At 33.8% G+C, this 25,383-nt stretch overlaps 1 protein-coding gene across 4 annotated transcripts in view; it reads left to right on the forward strand.

Moving 5' to 3' along the window:
* Nucleotides 1-25,383, forward strand: part of KRAS (KRAS proto-oncogene, GTPase) — a 42,491-nt gene that overhangs the window by 12,496 nt on the left and 4,612 nt on the right. Inside the window, exons 3-5 of one of the 4 annotated variants that reach the window (XM_054719218.1) lie at nucleotides 11,938-12,116; nucleotides 13,634-13,793; nucleotides 20,648-22,488. In XM_054719218.1, the coding sequence (XP_054575193.1) occupies nucleotides 11,938-12,116; nucleotides 13,634-13,793; nucleotides 20,648-20,767 (459 nt within the window). In that variant the 3' untranslated portion in view covers nucleotides 20,768-22,488. Of the gene's footprint in view, nucleotides 1-11,937; nucleotides 12,117-13,633; nucleotides 13,794-20,647; nucleotides 22,490-25,383 lie in introns of those variants that run through there. The other 3 variants (XM_054719215.1, XM_054719216.1, XM_054719217.1) reach the window with 3 other exon arrangements.

Genomic DNA, 25,383 nt, shown 5'->3' on the forward strand with positions numbered 1-25,383 from the left:
TAAGGATATAAATAGCCAACCTACCCACCAAAAATAAAGAAATAAATGACATCCTACCTAATAAAAAGGTAATATGCAAATTGACCGTACCATCGACACACCCACAAGCCACGCCCACTAGCCAATCAGAGCAAGTATGCAAATTAACCCAACCAAGATGGCTACAGCCACAGAGAGCAAGGTTTCCCAGGTAACAGAGAAAGCCAAGCTTTCCGCCTGCCCTTGCCAGGCCTAAGCCTCCACTCAAGCTACAAAGTTTTAATTATAGAAGGTAAACAAATTCAAACAGAAATGGTGGCAGAACGGAGCTTGAGAGAGCAGGCCAGGGTTGCTCCCGGCAACAGGGGAAGCAAAGCTTTCCGCACACCCTGGCCGGGCCTACCCGCTTAAGACTACAAAGTTTCAATTATAGAAGGTGAATTAACTGCAACAGAAATGGCTGCCGGCCAGGGAGGGAGCCCCAGGCTTGGCTCCGCTCCAGGCTACAAAGTTTCAATTGTAGAAGAAAAATAAATTACAGATACCAGGGCCTCTGCTTGGGTTGCCAGGGGGCGTGGCTGGCCTGCAAACCACCACAGGCCCCTCGCTCAGGCCACCCCATGTCCCAAGGGAACCCCCACCTGATCCGGGACACCCTTCAGGTCAAACCAGCTGGTCCCCACCCGTGCACCAAGCCTCTATCCTATCTAATAAAAGAGTAATATGTAGATTGACCATCACTCCAACACACAATATGTCTGCCCCCATGTGGTCAAAGATCCTGCCCCTATGTGGACACAAGATGGCCAGCAGGAGAGGGCAGTTGGGAGGCACCCGGCCTGCAAGGGAGGGCAGTTGAGAGGGACAGGCCTGCAAGGGAGGGCAGTTGGAGGTGATCAACCCTGCAGGAGAGGACAGTTGGGGGTGACCAGGCCAGCAGAGGAGGGAAGTTGGGGGCAAACAGGCTGGCAGGGGAGCAGTTAAGCATCAACCAGGCTGGCAGCGGAGTGTTTAGGGGGTGATCAGGCTGGCAGGCAGAAGTGGTTAGGGGCAATCAGGAAGGCAGGCAGGCAAGCAGTTGGGAGCCAGCAGTCCTGGATTGTGAGAAGGATGTCCGACTGCCCGTTTAGGTGGGATCGGGCCTAAACGGGAAGTCGGACATCCCTCAAGGGGTCCCAGATTGGAAAGGGTACAGGCTGGGCTGAGGGACAACCCCCCTCCGTGCACGAATTTCATGCACCAGGCTTCTAGTATAACATAAAAAGATATGTCATTAATGTAGAAATCAAGTTCAAACAACATTTTTACTTTTATATTGGCTAAGTTTAAAATGATAACATTGCTAGGAAGGGTATGGAGAAGTGTGTACTATTTTTGCTATAAGTGGGAGTATGTAATCTTACAACTTTCTGGAGGTGTTTGGCAGTATGTATTAACATGTAAGCTGCATGTCCTTTGACCACTTCTAGGTCAATTCCACTTCTAGGAATTTATTGCAAGGATTCAGTCAGTTGGATAAGTGTTTAAGATGAATACACAGGGATGCTTATTGCGGTATTTATGATTTTTAAAAGTGGAAATAATCCACATATCTACCAGGGAATAGATGAAGTAGTTTATGGCCTATCTATACAAATTATATTACATATAGTTGCTGAAAAGCATTTGATAGATCTATATGTACTGACGTTGAAAAATGTCCATTACGTAAGTTATACTTTGTGATGACAGCACATCATGTAAAGTATGATTCCATTTATCTAAAACAATGTGAATATGAACATAAAGTATTGTAGGACATATGTCAAACTCTCGTTCTTTGTGGTATTTGGTTTTTAAAAATGAACATTTATTGTTTGAAAGATAAAAGTAGATATTCACTTTTGTGGGAGAAAAGTTCCTCATGTATTAGATACCATTAGATTATTTCATATTTACTTTTTTTCTCCCTTTTAAAGCCTCAACAAATTGGTAATGGAGTTGTATCTTGGGCAAAGAAATTAGTTATCAGGCCAATTAAAGAATAACATAGATATATAATAAAAAACATGAAAAATATGTTGGCATCTGTAATTATTAGGATTTGATACGTGATTGTGTAGGCCTCACACTCTGACGTTGGCACCAAGTAACAGTTTATGGGAGAATACCACATTACTTCAACAGGTGACAAACGTGTGCTTATAATACCTTTTTTTTTTTTAATCTGTTGTGCAAATTTTCCTTGAATTTATTGAGATTTTTGAACCAGTTTTATCTCTTGGCAGTGGTACAAATTCTATTCTCTCTAATCTTAAACTAACATTCAACATTCTCATTATTTCAAGTATTTGTCATTGTAAAGATGTCTTTTTTTCTTGATCTTTTTAATAAATGTCAATAAAAAATTATGTCATGAGAACAAGCTGTTTTAGCACCTTGCACCCTAGTTAAAACAGAAGTTCTTCATGACCCTCAGAAACTTAGTTTTCCTTCCCTGAAGCTTGTTCTTTTCCATTATATTTATTTTGAAATACAGTGATTGGTTTAGCAAAATATATTCCAAGTGTAAATGTCCAGTGATCTTATAAGGTCAGGATACTATGGTTGCTATATACATATAGTTACCTCCTAGTAGCCAGTGGTCTGCCCCCTACCTTTTTGGCTTATAATAACATATACAATGTGTAATATGTAAAATAATAGTTAAGTTTTATAGTACTTTTCATTTTATAAGGGGATTTTCATGGTATGAAATTCTAATCTGTATTCAGAGTCATGTGTGTTATTTATCCACTTTTTTAAAAAATATATTTTATTGATTTTTTACAGAGAGGAAGAGAGAGGGATAGAGAGTTAGAAACATCGATGAGAGAGAATCATCGATCAGCTGCCTCTTGCACACCCCCTACTGGGGATGTGCCCGCAACCAAGGTACATGCCCTTGACCGGAATCGAACCTGGGACCTTTCAGTCCGCAGGCCGACGCTCTATCCACTGAGCCAAACCGGTTTTGGCTATTTACCCACTTGTACAGCTGAATGGACAATGGTTAAGAGTAGATGAAAGATAAGTAGTTTGCCCATACTCATACCACAAGTGTGGAGTTCAGTGGGTGCCTATAGATTGAAGATTCAGGAGTATATCTCTAGCCTAGACTTCTGTCCTGAGCATCAGACATATAAAGCTGACTACAGCTCATAGCCACCAGAACATCCACAAACATAAGGGAATTCAACATGCTCCAAATTGAACTCCACTTTTCCTCTACTCTTTCTTTTGTTTCCATCCCTAATCAGTTAGCTCTGCCATTTAAAAAACTTGAGATATAATTCACATAGCAAAAAATTCATCCTTTTAAAGAATACATTTGAATGGTTTTTAGTATATTCACAAAGTAATGCAACCATCACTACTATCTAATTCCATAACATTTTCATCCATAACATTTCTTCTTTCAAAAAGAAGCCCCATAACCCCAGTCTGTTCTACCAGCTCCGGCAACCACTAATCTACTTTCTGCCTCTGTGGATTTACCCATTCTGAACATTTCATGTAATTGGAATCATATAATATGTGGTCTTTTTGTCTGGCTTTATTAAATGTAGGATAATGTTTTCAAGGTTCATCTATGCTGTCATCACATACTTCATTCCTTTTATGGCTGAATAATATTTGGTTGTGTGGATATATCATATTTTATTTATCCATCAGCTGATGGACATTGGATTGTTTCCTCTTTTGGTCTATTTTGAATAGTACTGCTGTAAACATTCATGTACAAGCTTTTGTGTGAATGTATTTTCAGTTTTCTTGGGTATACCTAGAAGTGGAATTGCTGGGTCATATGGTAGCTTTATTTTTAACTTTTTGAGATGTCAGACTACTAGTATTTTCCACAGTGGCTGCACCATTTATATTCCCACCAGCAGTGTGAAGTTCTGCCAATTTTACCCATTAAATATTTCTCAAAACTATTTATTTTATATATATATGTACATATGTGTATACACACACACACACACACACATACACACACACACACACACACACACATACATATTATTGATTTCAAAGAGGAAGGGAGAGTGAGAAAGAGATAGAAACACCAATGATGAGAGAGAATAATTGATTGGCTGCCTTCTTCATGCCCCCTACTGGGGATTGAGCCCACATCCTGGGGCATGTCTAGGAATTGAATCGTGACCTCCTGGTTCATAGGCCCATGCTCAACCACTGAGCCACACCAGTTGGGCATCTCAAAACTATTTAATCTTCATCTATATAACTGTTGCTGCCTTAACTCAGATTCTATCATTTCTTATAATAGTTTCCTAACTCATCTCCCAGCCACCAATCTGGCCCCTTTCTATAATTTGCCATAATACTAATGCTGACAGTGAACCTGGTATATCTGATCCTCCTTTCCTACTTAAAAACCTTTAATTTCATTGAGTTAGTGTAAGATGAAGTTTAAAACTCCTTAATATGGCATTCAAGACCTTCCATAAGTTGGCCTCTGCGTGATTATCCAGTTTCTCTTCGTCTGTGTACTTGTAATCCCTCTAAGCTAAAGTTGTATTGAACTTCTTGTGCCATGTATTTAACATACTGTTTCATGTTTTTGTGCATTCTCTTTGTTCCTTCCTGCCTGGAGTGGCCCTCCCCTCCCCGTCTTTCTTAATTCATACAAGCAAAGATGATCTCCCCTTCCTGTGTGTCACCATTGTACTTTGCCCTGCATATAGTATTGCAATATTGCATTGTATTTTAGTTATCTGTTTACATTCATATCTTTTCTACCAGGCCTAGCTCCTTGAGGTCAGAGACTTTGTACTGTCTGGCACAGTATATGACACTTAAAAGACTTTTAGTAATTGGTCTGTGATGCGAGGGAGAAAGTAGATTGTTGGGGATGAATTAATAAACCTGTGTTTATATATCTCAAATTCTTTGCTTCTTCCCTATTATAATTCTAACCAGGCTATTGTACATGTTTCTAACTATGAGAAATTAGCTGTCTATGACAACCTTTGGTGGCTTATAATCAGTAGTGTGGAACATGTTCTATGATGGATTCAAATAATCTTTTAGAAGTTACACTTGAGCATTAAGAGAGTAAAGGTTTCTCATTTTTTCCTATAGGTATTAAGAATATATGAAAAGCATTCCAATGCTTGACGCATTGAGAAAATATTATAAATATTTCTATAGTAAATCCCCAAATAATACTTTAGCTGATATTTCCAACAGTGTTCATATTTACAACAAGAGCATCAGATGAAATCAGCATGAGGATGGAGATTAAATCGGATAATACTTGTAATAGGTTTATCACAGTTTTGACATACAAGTAAGGGCTCAGTAAATGTTATAATTATTGTTAATAATAATAGGGTTACCTTTAGTAAAAGTTATTAACTTCTTTTAGGTGTTTTTGTTTACTATAGTATGTCTTCCCATGTCAGGGTTGCTGCCTGAATTAGAAACTAAGTTGAGCATGTTAAAAGATAACATACTGAGTAACTGGTTATTAATTATAACAGAAAAATGGCAAAACGATGTCCTGGACAATGAATTTAATCTCAGTTTGAATCATTTAATCTTAACTTTCAAATTCCTTTAATGGAGCTACAGATAAGTTTCTATAGATAAAACAACACTTGAAGGCATGTTAATAAACTGGTACAAGTCAGAGCAAAAACAATGAAAATTTTAAGTGGGCAAAGGACATAGAAGATGGGAATAAATATTAAAATAAAACTATATAATATTAGTCCTCAAAGAAATGAATATTAAAACAATAAGAATTTTTAGCCTGACAGGAGTTTAAATAAAAATAAAAATTTAAGATCTATGTTGTGAGTGATGATTAAAACACTCTTTTTTTTTTAAAATATATTTTATTGATTTTTTTTTACAGAGAGGAAGGGAGAGGGATAGAGAGCTAGAAACATCGATGAGAGAGAAACATCGACCAGCTGCCTCCTGCACACCCCCTACCAGGGATGTGCCCGCAACCAATGTACATGCCCTTGACCGGAATCGAACTTGGGACCTTTCAGTCCTCCGGCCAACGCTCTATCCACTGAGCCAAACCGGTTTCGGCGATTAAAACACTCTTAATGCTGTATGAAAAAGTAATATAATGAACATGTATGCACCAACCAGATTTTTCATAACGTAGCATTCTGCCACTTTTGGTTTAGATTCTTTTTCAAGATGTAAAACTTAATACAATTGAAGGACCCTGTGTTCTCTGCAATCTCATTGTCTTCCCTCCTCTCTATGTATTGTTTGGTTTATATTTTTACATTAAAGGTTTTATATTATCTAAAACTTGATTGACTGCATTCACTAAAATACTCAATATATTACAATTTAAAAATTTATAACTTAATTTTTAAATATAATTTAAACTATTAAACTTGTATTTTGATAAGACAGTTTTATAGTGTTTGCACTTATTTACATTGAATGGATTAATTTATTAACAGACAATTCTGATTATCTGCTATGCTCAAAACTTACACACAGAGTATATAATGGTAAGCAAAACAGATATGATCTCAACCGTCATGGAGTTTAAAACCTAGTAGGGGATACAGACTTAAACAATTACACAAATAAGTATATAGTTATGGATCATAATACATGATATGAAGGAAATATAGAGGTGCTAAGTAAAGAGAGGGCTCTAAGTCCTTTGGATTTTATTTTGTAGAATGAAGGGATACTATTCGAGGACTTTAAGCAAGGGAGTGACATTTAAAGCGAGTGACATTTAAAAAATAATTACTAGCTGCTATGTGGAGAATATATCATTTAAGAGTAACCACAGGGATCCCTGCTAGAAGCAGTTGCAGGAGATTGCATAAGACAAAATGGAATTGTGGACTAGGGTGCTGGTGCTGGTGGGTGCTTGGATTTGGAGTGTATTTTGAACATAGATCAATGGGGTAAGATTGTAGGTTGGTGTTAAATACCTGTGTAATTTTTCTTTGTAAGATATTTTAGGATGCCTGCCATGTTAAGTGTATCTCTATTGTAACTATCATTTCAAAGGAAATAAATCATATTTCCTTAGCATCATTTACCGAAAGTGGCATTACTGTGTCAAAGGCTATGAACATTTGTGTAGTTCTTGATAACTACTGGAATTGCTTTCCAAAGTATTGTGCCTGTTTATTGTATCACTATGTTTGAGTTCTATGATTAGCTTCTGCCAGCATAGTATATTTCATTTAGAAAAGGTTTTGCTTTTAGTACTTAAGTAAGCATAACAATAGTACTATAACTGAGAGCGAGAGAAAATATATGGAATAACTTTCTTGCATTTAATATTTTATTATGTTGAGTTAAAGTGACTTTATTTTATCCTAGTTTCCAAAGGTTATTAGTAATCTGTGTACCTGATCTAAAAATTATTTCTATTTGAAAGGCTAGACATAATACTAATTAAGAATGTTAGGTTTTGATTCTTTTCTTGCTCTATTCCTAACTAGTTTCTTTTTAGAATCTGTGGCTTTTAAAATTGGTTGGACTTGAAAAACCTGTACTTTCTCAGGATGATGGTTTATATTTTAAGTATAAAAGGAATAAATACTATGTGTTGAGAATACTTCAGACTTGTGAAAAGGTATTTTATTAGCATGGAGCAGGATTGGCAAACTTTTCTATAAAGGGCCATATGGGTCTGTCACATAATCTTTGTTTTATTTTTAAATAACCGTTTAAAAACGTAAAAACTATTCTTAGTTCATGGGCCAGACAAAAACAGGTGGGCAGGATTTAGCCTGTGAGCAATAGTTTGCTGAACTCTTATTTAGACTCTAGTCTTGGGAAAGACCTTACACTGATGACTAAATTTTTTTCTACTTCCATATACTTCTTCCTAATGTCTAACCTGAAGTTGGAACAAAATCTTTAGTATTTATATACTGTTTTTGTTGTGCTTGTTTTCTGCTTTGTTATCAAACCTGCCAGTTCTTTTTTTCAGATCATGTTTTGCCTTTGAACATCTTTGTTCTTATGTTTTTACCAAGTGGCACTGCCTTTTTATATAGCTCAGTGATTACTTAAAATTAACTTTGGAAATAATGAAGTTTTAACCTACATCTATTCTTTTTAATCAAATTCTACTCATTGTTTTTATGTAGGTTGTAGATTACTTTTTTCAATAACCTAATATGACACAGATCTTAGCTGTTAATATTTTTAGGTTTTAGAAGGGAAAAGGTAATAGGAATGAGATAGATGGGTGAATAGGGAGGGACTACTTTCCCAGTTTCTTAGTCTTTTCGATGGAATATTCATCATGGAAATGTGTTATGAAATACATAAAGAAACTACAGCTGTGGTACATCTACACAATGGAATACTATGCTGCCATAAAAAAGAAGGAATTCTCATCATTTGCAGCAACCTGGACGGAATTGGAGAACATTATGCTAAGTGAAATAAGCCAGTCAATGAAAGAAAAATACCACATGATCTCACTCATTTATGATAGTAAAGAACATTATAAAGTGATGAACAAAAAGATAGATACAGAGACAGTAAAGCATCAAACAGACTTTCAGATTACAGGGGGAAAGTTAGGGAGAGGTGGGGGAGATATGAAATCAACCGAAGGACTTGTATGCAAGCATATAAGCATAAACAATGGACGCAAAACTCTGGGGGGTGAGGGCATGTATGGGTGTGGGGTGGGAGGGTAATGGTAAGATATGTACACATATAATACCTCAATAAAAAAAAACTTGCAAAACTCTGAAAAAAAAAAAGAAACTACAAATATTCCACATTAAATACTTTTAAAACAGAGTATTTGAAAATTTTGTAAATGGGACTTTATTGAGCTACATTTTGGAGGCATTTTATATGTGGGCAGATGGTGAATAATCTCCCAGCCACACCTTAGGTCTAGACTTGTGTGGCTCCAGAAACTATAGTCTTTTAATTTTGTTGGTAAAACATTTTATATTTAAAGACTAAGGAAACTATCAGCTATAAGGTTAACTTAGGTTAGCATTGGTAAGTGAAGAACATGAGGTGACAGCAACAGGTAAGGAAAAGTCTTTTTGATCTCTAGCCATACCTGGGTAATGAATGGGTTGATTCTAAGACACTGTACTTTGCTCTCAATTCCTGCTCTTTATTATACTTCAAATACACTGGTTTTTAACATATTATGGGAGTTCTTTCAAGGAGTTAATTAAGGGAGTAGGCGGAAATAATAAAATGTCAACTAAGTGAGTTTTTAGTAAAGAGCTGCTTGCAGAGCTCCTTGCTTAGAAGATAAATATTCATCCTTCTTTTCTGACGGTGGAATAATTTTATTACAGACAGTATGGAAGATGCAGTTTACTTTAAAAGATAAGCATTAGATCACAGTCTAACATGGTCGTCTTTCACACTTTTAAAAAGTAAAAGCCAAAAAAGGAATACATTTAATAGCATCTAGTACAAAAAAAAAAGAAAACAGCCTTTATTAACATTTTTATGTAATACCATAGGTTTTTAAATATATGTACAGGTCAGCTATCCTGATATGTACATATATTTTATTGGGACCATGCTACATATACAGGGTGGGCAAAATTAAGTTTACGGTTCCTATGGAAAATGATACAAAAATAAATAATGCAGGAATAAACTTGCATACTGACAACTGTAAACCTACCTTTGCCAATCCCTGAAATATATATCTGTATTCTACTGTGAACATTTAAAAAATATTTTATCAAAAACATGACCTTTAATGACCATTCTTTTTTGTAATGATGGAATGGTTCATAAAGTAATTCTTCAAATAAAGACACTTTAGTGCTAAGCCCTCATGTAGAACAATAAAAAACAGTGCCTTTGGTGTATACTTTATTCCCATCATCAGCCTGCCTCTTATTCCATGACTTCACATTGCACCATTCTATTTTCCTTATTTTTTTGAGGCTTGTTTTGGCAGAGAGTGTGTGAAATCCTTTAGGCATGAGTATAAATCAATAGTCAAAGAAAATCAGATTTTCATTTTAAGATTCTGTTGATGTTACCCACCCTCTTTCCTTACTCAATCTTAGTGTTGCATAGGTTTTTTAAGATATCCATCTATTCTCCCCCACAGAATTTGCAGATAGAAGTTGTATTCCTTAGAGTTATCATAATATCCACCTGGCTGTGAGATACTGTTCCCAGGATTTCAGAAATGGATAAGGGCATTAAATCCTCAGTATTGACCATTCTCTTTGTATTCCTTTGACTATAAGTAAAATAGATTCATGACATTTATTTTTAAGCTGATTGAATTTTTTTTCTTGCCATCTAGACCATTCTGAATAACAGAGTTGGTAGAGATATCCCATTTTTGTAATAACTATTTTTTATAAGAGTTTGGGCCTTTTTATTACTAATAATGTGCACTTCCATTGTTGAGTCTCTATGTAACAGCCTCTTAAAAATTGTGGTAATATATATAACATAAGATTTACTATTGCAGCCATTTTTAAGTGTATAATCCAGTGACATTAAGTAAATTCACAGTGTTGGGCAGCCATTAGCTCTGTTTTCATTATCTCATACTAAAACTGCATCCACTGGACAATAACTCTCAAACCCCTCCCATCCCAGCCTCAGGTGACCGCTATTCTACTTTTTTTGTCTCTGTGACTTGACTTGGTACCTCATGTAAGTGAAATAATAGTTATTTGTCTTTTTGTGTCTAGCTTATTTCACTTAGCCTACTGTTTTCAAGGTTCATCCATGTTGTACCATATATCAGAATTTTCATTTTTATGACTAATATTTTATTGTATTTATATATCACATTTTGCTTATCTACTCATCCTATATAATAGAAACCTATCTGGTGACTGGTCGATTGTTCAACCAGTCAAAGTGTAATATGCTAATGATATGCAAAGGCTGCTCAACCACTTTCTATGACATGCACTGACCACCAGGGGGCAGTCGACCGGTGGATCAGTTGCTATGATGTGCACTGACCACCAGGGGACAGATGTTCCCACTGGTAGGTTAGCTTGCTGCTGGGGTCTGGCCAATTGAGACTGGGCAAGACAGGGCCAGACATGCCCTGGAGCCCTCCCACAGTCTCTCTCCGTGCCAGTAGTGCATTGGTGGGGTCCCTTGGCTTGGCCTGGCCTGCACCCTCTTGAAATCCAGGACTCCTCAAGGGATGTTGGAGAGCCGGTTTCAGCTCAATCCCGCAGGCCACTCCCCTCAGGAGGGCGCCAGACGCAGGGCTCACAGCTGGCGAGTGTTGCTGTAGCGGTGGCAGCATGCAAGCCTCTGGGCGTGAGCTTGCGGCAGGTGCAGTGGGGCCGTGATAAGCGGGAGAGGCAGGTAGGAGCTGCAGGCGGCATTGGACTGCTGGTTTCGGCCGGATCCCGCAGGCCACCCCAAGGGACCCCATCTGTACACGAATTCGTGCACCAGGCCTCTAGTCTGAGTTGTTTCTACATCTTGGCTATTGTAAATAATGTTGCTGTGATACAAATCAAATAGATACAAATATTTGTTTGATTCCCTGCTTTCAATGCTTTTGGTTATATATCAAGGATTGGAATTACTGGATCATATGGTATCCTGTGTTTTACTTTTTGAGGAACTACCAAATTGTTTTACACAGTGGCTGCACCATTTTACTTTCCCACCAGCAGTGGCCAGGAGCTTAGTTTCTTCACATCCTTGCGAACACTTATTATTTTCCTTTTTTTTTAAAAAAAAAAAAAATAGGCATTCTAATGACTGTGAAGCTGTAACTCATTGTGGTTTTGATTTGCATTTCCCTGATGATGTTGAACATATTTCCCTATGCATATTGGTCATTTGTCTTTTTTGGAGAGATGTCTATTCAAGTCATTTGCCCAGTTGTGACTTAGGTTCTTTTTCTTGAGTTGTATCTAACACTTTTTTAAAAGTACAAGTACCGTAATAATCTAGACTGTGTTTCTCCCTTCTCAGGATTCCTACAGGAAACAAGTAGTAATTGATGGAGAAACCTGTCTCTTGGATATTCTCGACACAGCAGGTCAAGAGGAGTACAGTGCAATGAGGGACCAGTACATGAGGACTGGGGAGGGCTTTCTTTGTGTTTTTGCCATAAATAATACTAAATCATTTGAAGATATTCACCATTATAGGTGGGTTTAAATTGAACATAGTAAATTGACTTTGAGGACTAATTATATCTTTCATTTATTGAATCTTTGCTAATCACCATACATAAATTATCTAATTTAAATTTTAGAATAATTATGAGGTAGGTAATGAATTAGAGAAGTTGGGTAACTTGTTCCAGCTTGCATAGATGGTGGTGCTGGGATTGAAGCCTAGGCCTGTTTGACTCCAAAAATTGTGCTTTTAACCACTCTACACTAGAGAAACAAGGCTGTAAGCAAGAGCTATCATAAAAATGAAAACAATCAACAAAAATAGGAAAATGAAAAATTGAGGCAGTGCCACTTAAGTAGCCTTAAAAAACAATCAAGTATATTTAGTGTAGAATTTCTTGGAATATTAGCTATTTAAGAGAAAAAAAACACAAAACACCCACAACTTTGAAGTTGTAAAAGACAGGCATTAGAACAATTACAGTTTTTAAACTGATAAATCAGCCTAAAACTGACTTTTGCTTTTAAAAGATAATCATTATTAACCCTTTGCACTTGCTTGCTTTTTTCTCAATTCCTTTATTCTACTTGGGATTTATTTTTTTAAGTACCCCATATTTTACAAAGCGTGGCAGTAGAATAAAAAACTGAGTTTCTTTTCATACAAACTTATTTATTTGGATTTTTTTATATTTCAAATTATTGATATATTCAAAGAGTAATTTTAATCTCGATGCTAACCGTGTCGAGTCACACTTGACATCCGAGTGCAAAAGATTTAGTTTATATTGTTTCTTTGAGGGTTTACAGTTTTCATAAAACTACGTATTCAGCAAATATCCCATTCATTGCCTATGTTTTAACAGTGAGTTAGCCTAGTTAAGAGGTTTAACATTTTTTACAGCACGCTTTCTCTCTAGACTAGTAATACAGAAAAAGAAATTTGGGTGGTTGGTAATATTTTTGTAGAAAAATTGACTTTATTTCATGCTGCATCTTTGAAATTCACTTAAAATTTTGAAGGAATTTAATTTTACTGCAAATGTTAAGAGTTTATATAAAAGGACTTTTACAGAATAAACAGGGTAGTACACATAGAAATAAAACTCCACTTGCCTCTTTTTTGAGGAAAATGTGAAAATTATTGTTATAATTCATGTTTTTATAAAAACATTTTTAATTCTATACACACATTTAATAGCATATATAGTATATGTTTCTAAGATTATAATTTTAAAAATTAGGCATACCTTTTTTTTGGTCTAGGATTTTCATTATTTTCTGTTTTATGTGACCTAACTGCATATATGAACCTATTATATTGTAGTTTTAGTATATTTCTAGGTATTTGATCTTTTAAGAGACATAGAAGTTTGCTCTTTAAGATGGATAAAAACAATACTTAAAAGGAGAAACAAGGAAAATTTGGTGTGGTGGGAACCAGGAATTAGATTAAAAGTCTTCATTAGGCCATATTTTATAAGAAAAGGTGTGTACAATTTTTGTATTCCTAATACTTCTCATGCAACTTTTTTTTTCCTCCCCAGAGAACAAATAAAAAGAGTTAAAGACTCTGAAGATGTACCTATGGTCCTAGTAGGAAATAAATGTGATTTGCCTTCTAGAACAGTAGACACAAAACAGGCTCAGGACTTAGCAAGAAGTTACGGAATTCCTTTTATTGAAACATCAGCAAAGACAAGACAGGTAGGTAAAATTGTAATAAATACAAATTTATTCTCTTATCTATATCAAGTGATTTTTAATTAACCATCTCATAATAATGTCATTTGGGGACAGGAAGGCTAAACATAAATAAATGTACAAACCTGAGAGCATAACTGTTTTATTATTCAGTGTACATTATCAGTTTTTTCTACTGCTATACTAAAATAGGAAGTAAACTAATTATTTGGAAAATGCTCCCTTAAGGATATGAGAGGGCAGTGCTTCTTAATCCAGTCTCCATGCTATTACTTTTGGCTTTAGTTTCTTTCCACATGCAACATTCTCTTCAACTCAGCACATCTTACATTCAAGAAATGTGGGGATTTTTTATTTATTATTATTATTTTTGCTTTGATATTTATAAAGTGAAAGAACAGGGGAACAAATACTGAGTTCCCTGTTTTAGAAGTGCTTTTAAGGGTCTTATGTCATATGTTTCTAGATTAAATTTTGTTGTATTTTAAGTATTTTACTTTGGTAGAGTTTTTTTAAGGATATATTTTAGGAGAAAGTTTTCATTAAAGCAAGAGACTATTGAGAAAATAAATAGAAATTCTGTTATTCATTTACTGGGTTGTTCTGACAAAAATTAATGCCAGTTTGATCTTGACTTTTATTTTTTAAATTAACTATATTTATTTATTAGTTTATTAATTTTTTGTTAATTCTCACCCTGGGATATATTTTCCATCAATTTTTAGAAAGAGTGGGAGGGAGGAAGGGGGAGGACAGGGAGAGGGAGAAGAGGGAGAGAGAGAGGGAGCGAGAAGGAGAAGGTGAGGGAGAGGGGGAGAGAGGGAGAGAGAAAACCATTGATGTGAGAATGAGACATCGATTGGTTGCTTCCTGCACACACCCTGACCGGGGCCAGAATCAAACCTGCAACCCAGGTATGTGCCCTTGACCAGGAATCGAACCCATGACCCTTTGGTGTTTGGGCTGATGCTCTAACCACTGACCAACCCTGGCCAGAGCCAAAAATTACCTAAATTTTAAAAGTAACTTTTCTTTAGGTAAAATTATTTCAGTTTATTATTTAACCTACCTGTATGAGATAAAGAGTTTAATATATAGAAAAAATCCTACTTTAAGTCTTTGATTTATAGGTTAAAGAAAGACTTGATATACAGCACTACACTTTACTTTAGAGGAATTAAGATCTTATTCACATTGATTCCCAGGTCCATAGGCTGGGAAGAGGTTTGGGTTTTGTCTTCTTTTTATTGGTTGTCTCTGACCAGACTCCTTGTTTTCAGTTAGAGGGGAGGTACTCAAAAAACATGATTATAATATTCATAACTTATCCCCCACCATTTTCTTATGAAAAAGTTACAAATATAAAATTAAAGGAATTTTATTGAAAATGTTTACAAACCTACTACCATTAACAATTTATTAATTAACAAATATTGAGTTCCCCTGTAGTGGTTTGCACTAGTTGTAACTTTTAAAGATACTTTTTAAATAGTTAACATTTTAGTTTAAATTTTATAAAGAAAAAAACCTAGGAGACTGCCTAATGTAAAGAATTGCAAATAGAGCAGTGCTTCTCATATTTTAATATGCATAGGAATTAACTGGGCTGCTTATTCAGATCTAGATTCTAATTCAGTGGGTCTAGGTTGGAACCTGTGATTCTGAGTATCCACCTGGCTCTCAGGTGATGCTAACTTTGGTACCTGGACTATAGTTGTAGTAGAAAGGCAATAGAGGACAATAAAAGGAAGTCTTGTTATTCTCACAATGCTGCCTTCCACTTCTCATTTGATGAACCTAAAATAGCTGTCTTCTTTCTTTGTTCTATGGTTACTATTGCAGAAGTATTAGTTCATTCTTAGAGTTTGATACTAATGCTTTAATATACCACAGCATTCATAATTAGAAAACTACCAGGTTTCCTTTTAAAATAGATTTTTAGGCTTTATGCTATTTTTTTTTGGGGGGGGGGGCGGTAAGGAAGTTGTATGTAGTGTTTTTGATATGGAAGTAGATTAACTTAAATTTGCTTAGTAGACATTTATGTGGATCATCTAATGAAAATATAGAGTGATGTAAAGGAATTCTTCTTAACCTTCTAGTGTTCACCTTGTATTTATATACCTTTTTATTGATATCTTTATGTAAGTTATGTTGCTAAGCTATAATGTAGATATTTAGTTTCTGATCTTTGTTTTATTACATAGACTTGTTGATTTGCCTTTCAGAAGTTTATTCATCTTCTTCTGTTGAAATTAATTTCATATTTGCATGCTTTTGGCAGACTTTATAAAGCTCTATTCAAGTACTAATTGTGGAAATTATAAATTTAAAATATAAATTTTAAGATTTTATATCCATTTTTTCTGTGAAAATTTGAAGCCCTATTTTCTGCAGAGTATTTTATTTGTTACTTATTTGCTATTATTTGAACAAAATAAATATGCATATCCTTGTTGTATTTTATCAACAACTACTATTTCATGCCATAAATTTTGGTCTTGAGCATGAACCTAAAACACAAAAACCAAAAAGAATTAAATTTCAGGTAATAGGAATAGGACATTCATTTAGAGCTTCTCATAAGTCAGGGGCTGGCACAGTTTCTCTGGTGCGGGCCAGATAATAAGCATTGTGAGCCACACGCGGTATCTGTTGCATTTTTTTTTTTTTCTTATGTAACCCTTTAAAAATGCAAAAATCATTCTTAGCTTTTGGGCAGTACAAAAAAAGAATGTGGCTACATTTGGCCTTCTGGTTGTAGTGTACTGATGGCCCAAATTCTCTGGGGAACTGTATTGTTTAGTTATATATTAGAAGTTAGGGCAGACTTTTCAACTTAAAATTACTAATGTTAGCCTGTAAAAATCTAAAGTAAAACTTACGCATTCTGTGAAAGGGAAGTAGGAGGGGGGAAAACGGACATTTTTCCTAATACTTTTTAAAGATAAGAGTTGCAGAATATATATTTCATCAACTTTAAAAAGCCCACTACATGGCTAGGATATAGTGAATTATATCTCTTTACAATCATCTTAATCCACGTCTGAAAGGCTAAAGTAATGTTTATTTTCTGCCAGTATGCATTGTGTGTGGTCCCCATGCTCCTACTGTGTAAAGACTGCTACCTAGTTTACATTTATCTGGGCAGTTAGCAGCTGCCAGATTTTCCTGGCTTCTTTGGGCAGTGCATGGCAGTGTGGGCAAAGGCTGTTGAAACCAAAACATTGACACCATGGTAGTCAGCTGTGTGTTTTCCAGTATGCTACAATCAAAAGTGGGAGGTTCAGTAAAGTGGATGACAGAAGCAGAAGTCTCAGATATTTGCTACTCCTGATTCAGCTTTTTTGCTTTCTGGAGGTCTTAATTTGAGCATAATGTGAAAGTTAGTTTTATGAACTTAAAAATGTTGAGTGATCCTGGTTGTTATTGGTAATTTCTGGATACTAAAAATTAGTTGTTATAAGACCTCCATTAAAGAAGGTTTTTGATCATATCATTTTAACAAAACAAACCAAACAAAAAACCTTATGTACCATATTTTTGTTTATAAGTAGTTGAATTTGTGTACATGAGGTCAATATTTTGAACTTTAGCTTTTTATGAGTTAAAAATAGAACAGTTACTGAGCACCTCCAGTATGCCATACTTAGCTTCCCGATTAGTGGTATTGCTGCATTTAAGTTTTCAAGGCTGTAGTTTGCAAAGTTTTTTGAGAAATTTGGCAATGCACAGTTCCTTTTTAGAATTCACCTTGTTCCTCCCATTCCTCCCCCCCAAGAAGGCTAATATTCTTGCATGTGACTGTCTTGCATGTTATTTCCTTGAGTTTGCAAGAATTTTTGCAGGTAATAAGCCATTCAGTAGGAACAAATACTCAGTTAAAATGAAATCTCTTAGTTGAAAGCATTATAGACACTAGGATATGGAATGATGCTGTTAACAGTTCTTTATGTAGTATGGAGTACTCTATTACCTTAGTCTCACAAGTATGTTTTCAGATAGTAGCTGAGCTGAAAATATTGTCAAATATCTTGATTTTTCAAAAATATTTACTTGTATAAACTTGTACACATTTGTTCCTTCATAAATATTTCCCGTTCTTAATGTTTAGTAAAGTGACATTTGAAAATGAGTACATGGAGTAATAAGCCATATTCTCAGGAATAAATTATTAAGTGCCAGTTAATACTTAGCAACTATCCACAGTTGGGTATTGAATGTTTCAGCTATAGTTTCTTTAAAAATTACTTGCAAATTTTGGAATGTGAAACCATTGTTCCGTGCCAGTGCCAATAGTTTAAGGTGCACATAAGGATACATAATAATCTCTTGATGTCAGTATAACCTTAAAGCATTATTACCAAGAAATAAGAAGTATTAAATCTGAGAAAATATGGTAAATAATTGATTCCTTAAAATCTAATTTAAATTTTCTATTAGTCAAATTTAATGAAAAAGTCATTTTGGAATAACTGTTTTTCTGTGTTAATCATTTTAGCAACTGAGGTGCTAACATTAAATATTTTGGTGGTGGGTAATAATCTCTTCTTTTTAATCATTGGCTTCCAATTCTCTCTCTGCATTGCTGGAAACAAAATTATATATTCTGGTATTGGTGATGGGGGTGTGCACACTATTATAAAGTATACTCTTTCAAACTGATTTTAGAAACAAGTTACAATCAAACTTTTCTTCTGCTAAATTACTAGAGGACCAAAACCCTGTTTTTCTCCTCTCATAGAATGTGTGAGTACTTCTACATTGACCTTGTAACTTTTTAAAAACAGGAGTAGTAAATCATTACATTCTTAACAAATATGAGCTTTTACCTGGTTTGTTTTATATATATATATATTTTTTATTTTTTAATTTCTTGCATTTTCAAATTTAAAAAGTATTATTTGTGAAAATATGTTAAATGCTAGCTCATGCTTTACATTTTACATGCTCTACAAAAGTCATTTTAATGCCTTAAGTATTTATTTTATTTAGCAGTGATAATTTCTAATATATAACTTTTTCAAGGACTTAAGAGTAAAAGTAAATCCTTTCCTTGAGAACTAATGGTAAATATGAAATATTAAAAATTTTATATACAGGTACAAGTGGTAATGTAATTTAAAGTACAACATATTTAATGATTTCAGAAAATTATTGGAAATTTTTATTGTGTAGTTAGTAGTTGATTAAATTGATTCCATTAAAAATAAGGTGCACATTTTCTAGGGCTATAGTGATTTTTATATGAGATAGCTGAATAGAAATATAAGTAACTTTTGAGGTGTACATTTTAATATATAATAAAAATATTATTTAAATGCCCACTTAACTGAAACTTAATTTTATGAATTTTAAGTTAAAGTTTTACTTTAATGGTAAATTACCAAACTCTACCAAAGCAGTTGATATATTTTTGAGATAAAAATTAATGAATTGAAGTACCTTCTCTTCCTTTATTACAAGCAATGGATATGCGATGACTTTGGCATAAAGAAATTAAGCCTTACCTGTCAATTTACTTCAGTTAACATTAAAATGGCTGATTCTGTGTGCCTGATTTAATTTAAAACTACAAATCTTACATTTGACGTATATTAGCTTTTTAGGTGTTAAGTTCATTTGGTCACATTTGGTTCATAGAAAGATTAATATTACCAATTTTAGAGAGATAAAATATTCCAATCCCCATAGTAATTCATTCTTAAAAGTTAAAATAAAAAAAACAACAACAGTAAGTTTGAAGTTAAATGTGCAATAAAGTAGACTAGCTTTCTTAAATACTTAATTCTTTGAGAAGAATACACACAAGTATTACATCTTTTAAGTTAATTTGCACTACATGTAGATGAATATTTGTGTGAGTTTCTCTTTTAGATAAGCTTCTACTTTGACAGTATATTTTTTAAGACAAAGCAGCAGTACAGTTAACTAAACACTTTGTCTCACTGGGCTATTGCCTAATTTTCTGGACTGGAAATTATATTGTTGATCTCCATATATAATTGTGTTTGTCACCATAATTTTCTTCCCATAGCCTTACGCAGAAGTCCCTTTTGCTTATTTAGAATATTTGAATTCTAGAAAGTATAAGGTCAGTATAACTGGATTATGTTCTAAAAATTATTTTTAAGACTTACAAAGATACAGAGTGCACTGCTGCTGTTTTTTGTGTGTATTGAACAGTTCACAGTGTTTAGAATTTAAATAATGTAGTTATCCATCCACAAAAGTCCCAGTTTCAGTTTCACTTGTCCATCCTAGAAAGTCACTGGACAGTGTTGTAATTGAAGATAGAACTCAAGATTCCAATCTCTTGACCTGACTTTATTTTGAGGTGTGTGTGGGGTGGTGTTTTTTTTTTTTGTTTGTTTGTTTGTTTGTTTTTAAACAAAGGTTAAAATCCTTTTTGTACCACTTTTCTCCTCCCCATGTGGGGTTGGAGTGGGAGAGGTGGGGGTCAGTGCTATATAAAGCATTTGTTTTCCCTAAGTCAAAGAAATAATTTAAATCTAACTTTAGGTTTTGATTAATTCTGTGACTAGCAAACTAAAATGATTGCACTAATACCTGTACTTAAGTTTTTCAGAATCTCCCCTAATTGATAATTTGAATTTTCTAAAAAAAAATAAAAAATCTAATTACATTACAAAACAAAACTGATTTTAAAGAACAAACCAGGATTCAAGCCATATTTTAAAACTGCATCCCCAGTTTTATTCAAGCAATCTGATGTCTGTTTTAAAAAGAAATTTTTAAGTAAAGCTCATAATTTCAAACTTATTACACATGGCTGTCCCAATAAATTACTATTACCAATGAAACAGACTTTAAAGAAGTTGTGTTTTACAATGCAGAGAGTGGAGGATGCTTTTTATACATTGGTGAGAGAGATCCGACAATACAGATTGAAAAAAATCAGCAAAGAAGAAAAGACTCCTGGCTGTGTGAAAATTAAAAAATGCATTATAATGTAATCTGGTAAGTTCAGCATATTAATTTTGGCAGAAAGTAGATGTCTTTCAAAGGTAACAAAGAAGCAACCACTTTAGGACTACCTAGTTGTGGGCTTTTAATTTGAAATATTAAAAGAAACCTCAGAGGAGGAGGGTGGAGGGATGGATGAAAAATGTGAAGGGGAATAAGAGGTAAAAAAATAAATTAAAAAAATTTTTCTTGGAAGAATTCAAAGTAAAAAAAAAAAAAGTAACTTTTCTTGAGAAAAAAAAAAAAAAGAACCATGTAGTATGTTTCCATAATTAGTATATTGGAATTTGTAGTTTAATGGGTTTTAATTATAATTGAGGCAGTTTTGATGGCTATAGACTACATTTGTCATAGGGTCTAGGAAGAAAAAAAATCAAAGAAACCATATAGAGTTTATAATAAGGTTGAATGGCCCAGAAGGTAGAAAAGGGCAATTGCTAACATTTCTAATTCATTGGCATCAACATCTCTTTTCACCCAAGTTAGAAACTGGGAGTCTTCAGGTGACTCCTGCTTCCTTCTTTTTACTCCCATTTGGAGACAACCACAAATTCCCATGATGTTACATTCTAACTTTTACCACATCATTAGCTCAGTCCCGTTTTGTTTCTTGCTGGGATTATTATAACCTCTTATATGGTTTACCTGTTGCTGTCTTCATTCACGGTGCAACCAGAAAGATATACTTAAATATCATCCTCTTATTTTTAAACCCAGTTACTGACTTCCTATTAACTATGGAATTAAATCTCAAATTTCATAACATCCTATATAATAAAAGGCTAATATGCAAATTGACCAAACTGCAGAACGACTGGTCACTATGATATGCACTGACCACCAGGGGGCAGATGCTCAATGCAGGCAGATGCTCAATTGCCACTCAGCTAGAAGCCGGGCTCACAGCTGGTGAGCACAGCTGGTGAGGGGAGCCTCTCCCACCTCCATGGCAGCGCTAAGGATGTCCTACTGTCAGTGGGGAGAGTGGGCCTAAGCCATCAGTCAGACATCCTCCGAGGGCTCCTGGACTGCGAGAGGGCGCAGGCCAGGCTGAGGGACTCCCCTGAGTGCACTGGGCCTCTAGTGTTTTCTAAGGCTCTTAACTCCCTCCTATCCCTGGCCTTATCTCGAAAAACTCCTTGGAAATTACTTTGTCCTTATATAAATGAACACCATGTATTTTCTTCCTGTCCCTTGAGTCTTGACTGTTGCTCTTGTTTAGAATACTAGTATTCTTATCACCTAGTCTTATAAATTAGCTAATACTTTTTTGTGATTCTGTAATCTCTATCTTCTAAGAATCTTTCTTTAAACCTTTAGACTGAGTATAATGCCCTTCCTGTGTATTCCCAGTATACTGTTCTTAAACATTACATGCTTACCATATTACTTGAAATAACCTCTTTTATATTTGATTCCTGTCCTGTAGAATCTTAGAGAGCCAGAATCACATTTTTTTTTTTTTTCATTTTTACATGTCCATGCCTAATGAGGCTCCTGGTACTTACGAGCTGCCCCATTGGATTTTATTGCATGTGATTTTTTTCAATTTTCTTTCTAAATGAATCCATATTATATTGGTCTTGCTCAGAAAACCTATCACTCAATAGATGCCATAAATTTTATGCCAAAGCTTTAGATTTTGATGTATATTGTTTGATGTATATTTATAATTTTATTTCATGTTCTCACAGAACATGAAATAAAATTATAGGGTGCCATTTATTATGCTGATTAAACTAAAGGTAGGTAGTCTTTATTATTTGAATTTGAGGTCAGAAATAATTTATGTAGCTCCCAAAAGTATGAAATACACATCTGAATAGTAGATTCCATACCAAAAGATATTGTGTGTTCTAGTACTAATATAAATTCAGAAGAAGATATAAAGCATGACTGACATTAATTTTTATTGAGATTTATGAACTCTTGATATTTTTAGTATCATTATCTAAAGCAGTATCTTAATTTAGAAGGTGTGATAAAATTGAACATTGCAATGCAATTTGAAAAGTCAAACTTTACAGTAGCCATGAGCCCGGTATAAGTGACTAAGTATAATATTCTATTTTAATTTAATTTTGTTTTTATTTTTTATTTTCTCCTGTTATCTTAGTATTAGGTGATTTTTAAAGTAGAACTATTTAGAATAAAATAAATTTTATGCTTTAAATTTTTATTTAAACAAAGGTGGAATCATACTTTTCTAAAGTTTCTTTTCTCATTTGTGCAAACTATATTTTCATTAACTATGTAGTATGAATGTCAAATAATTGTTGGACATGATGAATTTAATTCATGTCTTTTCATTGGACATGGATAGCATTTATGTAAAGAAAAAAGTTATTTGTAATATTTAACATTTTAAATAAGAATATTTTTATAAAGCTTGATAATGATAGCTACAAATTAGGTTTTCTTAGTCCTAAAATAGATGAGTTTAAATAAAATAATTACTGGATACTACTTTTGTCATATATGTGTATATGAGAATAAACTAGTTTCCATATTAAAAAAAGGCATTTACTGCTCTGTTTTGATTAATTGTAACATTTCCCTAATCATTGAAATTATTTAATTTTATTAAGATTGCCTAGAAAGGAGAATTCAGTGCAATGTGAACCTAAAATATTTGTCAGAATCTTAAAAGAACGTAATGTTAACAGATTCGGTTTTTGTTGTATCCTAAATACTTGTGTATTGTTTTCAACTTAGAATGTGTTCTTTTTTATATTCATCTTGTGGTGTTTTATTTCATCTGCTTCACCAGTTTAGTACCATTGACATTCTTCTTCATTATAAAAGTTGAAATGGAGTAGATTATGTATGGAATTGTGATCAGAGAGCATTTATGAAGGTTAAGTGAGGCGGATTAGATCCTCTTTAAGTATTCCATTTTAAGAGTTTACTTTCATAAATTAGTCAAGGGTTTGTGAGCTATAAATTTGTTCCTTATATCATTGGAAGTCTTTTGCTTTTTATTTAAGGAGATTAGCATGAAGGTTTATATATATATATTAAGCCTTGATTGTATTGCTGATTAATTGTTTATTACTTTTTCTCACTACTTTGAATGGAACAGAAGCATATGTTATATCAGTAATGATTTCAGAAAGTGGGAAGCACTCAATGAGTGCAGCTTGGGGGCTTTCTTGGGGAGCTTGTTAATTCACTAATATTCATATCTGTAATGCTGGTTTTATCTTACTATTTGTTTAAATGTGAATAGGCCTCTCATTACCAGTCTGTATTCAGTTCAGAAATATTGGTAATACTTCTCTGAATTTTAGATTTGTTGTGAAAATTAGATAAATGAAACTTGAAGAAAATACCCTGATTTAATTTTGCTGTTATTTTGAAATACTAATTTTGGAAGATTTTAGTAATACAATAAAGGAGAAATCATATCACTTAAATTCTAAATTATTTTCAAGATAAATGTGTTTATATGAATATCAATGGAGGTGGTTAAAATGAATAAAAACCTAATGTCCATTGTTTTTAAGGTGACTTGATTTATGTAACTTTAATTGTTGGGTATTTGTTTCTAAGATTCCCTCTAGTGTCCAGGCTAAAAAGTATCATTATATTAACAGGCTTTTAAAAATAGTACTACTCAGTTGAACAGATTTAAAAATATATAGATGATAATATTTTTTCTTTAATTTTATTTTGCTTTTATATTTAATTTGCTCTAATGGGGACATGACAAGAATTGACTATGTATAGATCTTGTATAATTTCAGTATTGCAGTTTAAAACTCTCCTGCTACCATATTCAGAGTGCCATTTTTCATGTAATGAATTATTAGGTTGAAAATTATTCTGACTTACAATCACTTTTCACCGTTACTGATTTTGGTACATTGCTTTGATCACAAATAGGTGTCAACCAAAATGACCAAATGGATACTTTTTTGAAGATACAGCATTTGGCTTTATATGGCAAATTTTTTAATACCTAATATACCAAACAGAAACTAAATAAGTAAAATAGAATATACTCTAAATTGGTAAATTACACCCCTATTTAAATGATTTAGCTCCTTTTTCCATAAATCAGAGTATCACATTTTTCAAAGTAGTATCTGTGTTGGGTCACTTTAAATTTCTTCCTTATATGATTAAGTATAATTGAAACTAATTACTACAGTATGTAATATTTGAAAACTGAAAGTATATTCAAATAATGGGGGGATGAGGACAAATATGTAATACCTTAATCAATAAAGAAATTTTTAAAAAAAGGAAAAAACACTATTTAATTCTCGGTAATTATCTAAATCTAACATATTTAAATAAATATTGAACCAGAGCTCAAATATTATTACTGTGAGTATTTATGAAAATAGCATACTTGCAGGCTTAATATTTAATGTCTAGAAACTCAGGGATAATTAAGTGTAAACACATTTTCACCACACATATACATTTGGATTTTGGTTACCAAGGTGTGCTGATATGTAAAAATTAGTAGCAAATTAAGTTCTGGGAAAAAGTCATTTGTGAAGCTTATGTAAGATTCTATGCCTTTGCTTTTCATTTCCTTTTGTTAAAATCAGTGTTCCTATTTATAACATTGACAAAATATCTATGAAGAAGACAT

The sequence above is a fragment of the Eptesicus fuscus genome, chromosome 7 (assembly GCF_027574615.1).
Source record: "Eptesicus fuscus isolate TK198812 chromosome 7, DD_ASM_mEF_20220401, whole genome shotgun sequence".
Classification (NCBI taxonomy): domain Eukaryota; kingdom Metazoa; phylum Chordata; class Mammalia; order Chiroptera; family Vespertilionidae; genus Eptesicus; species Eptesicus fuscus.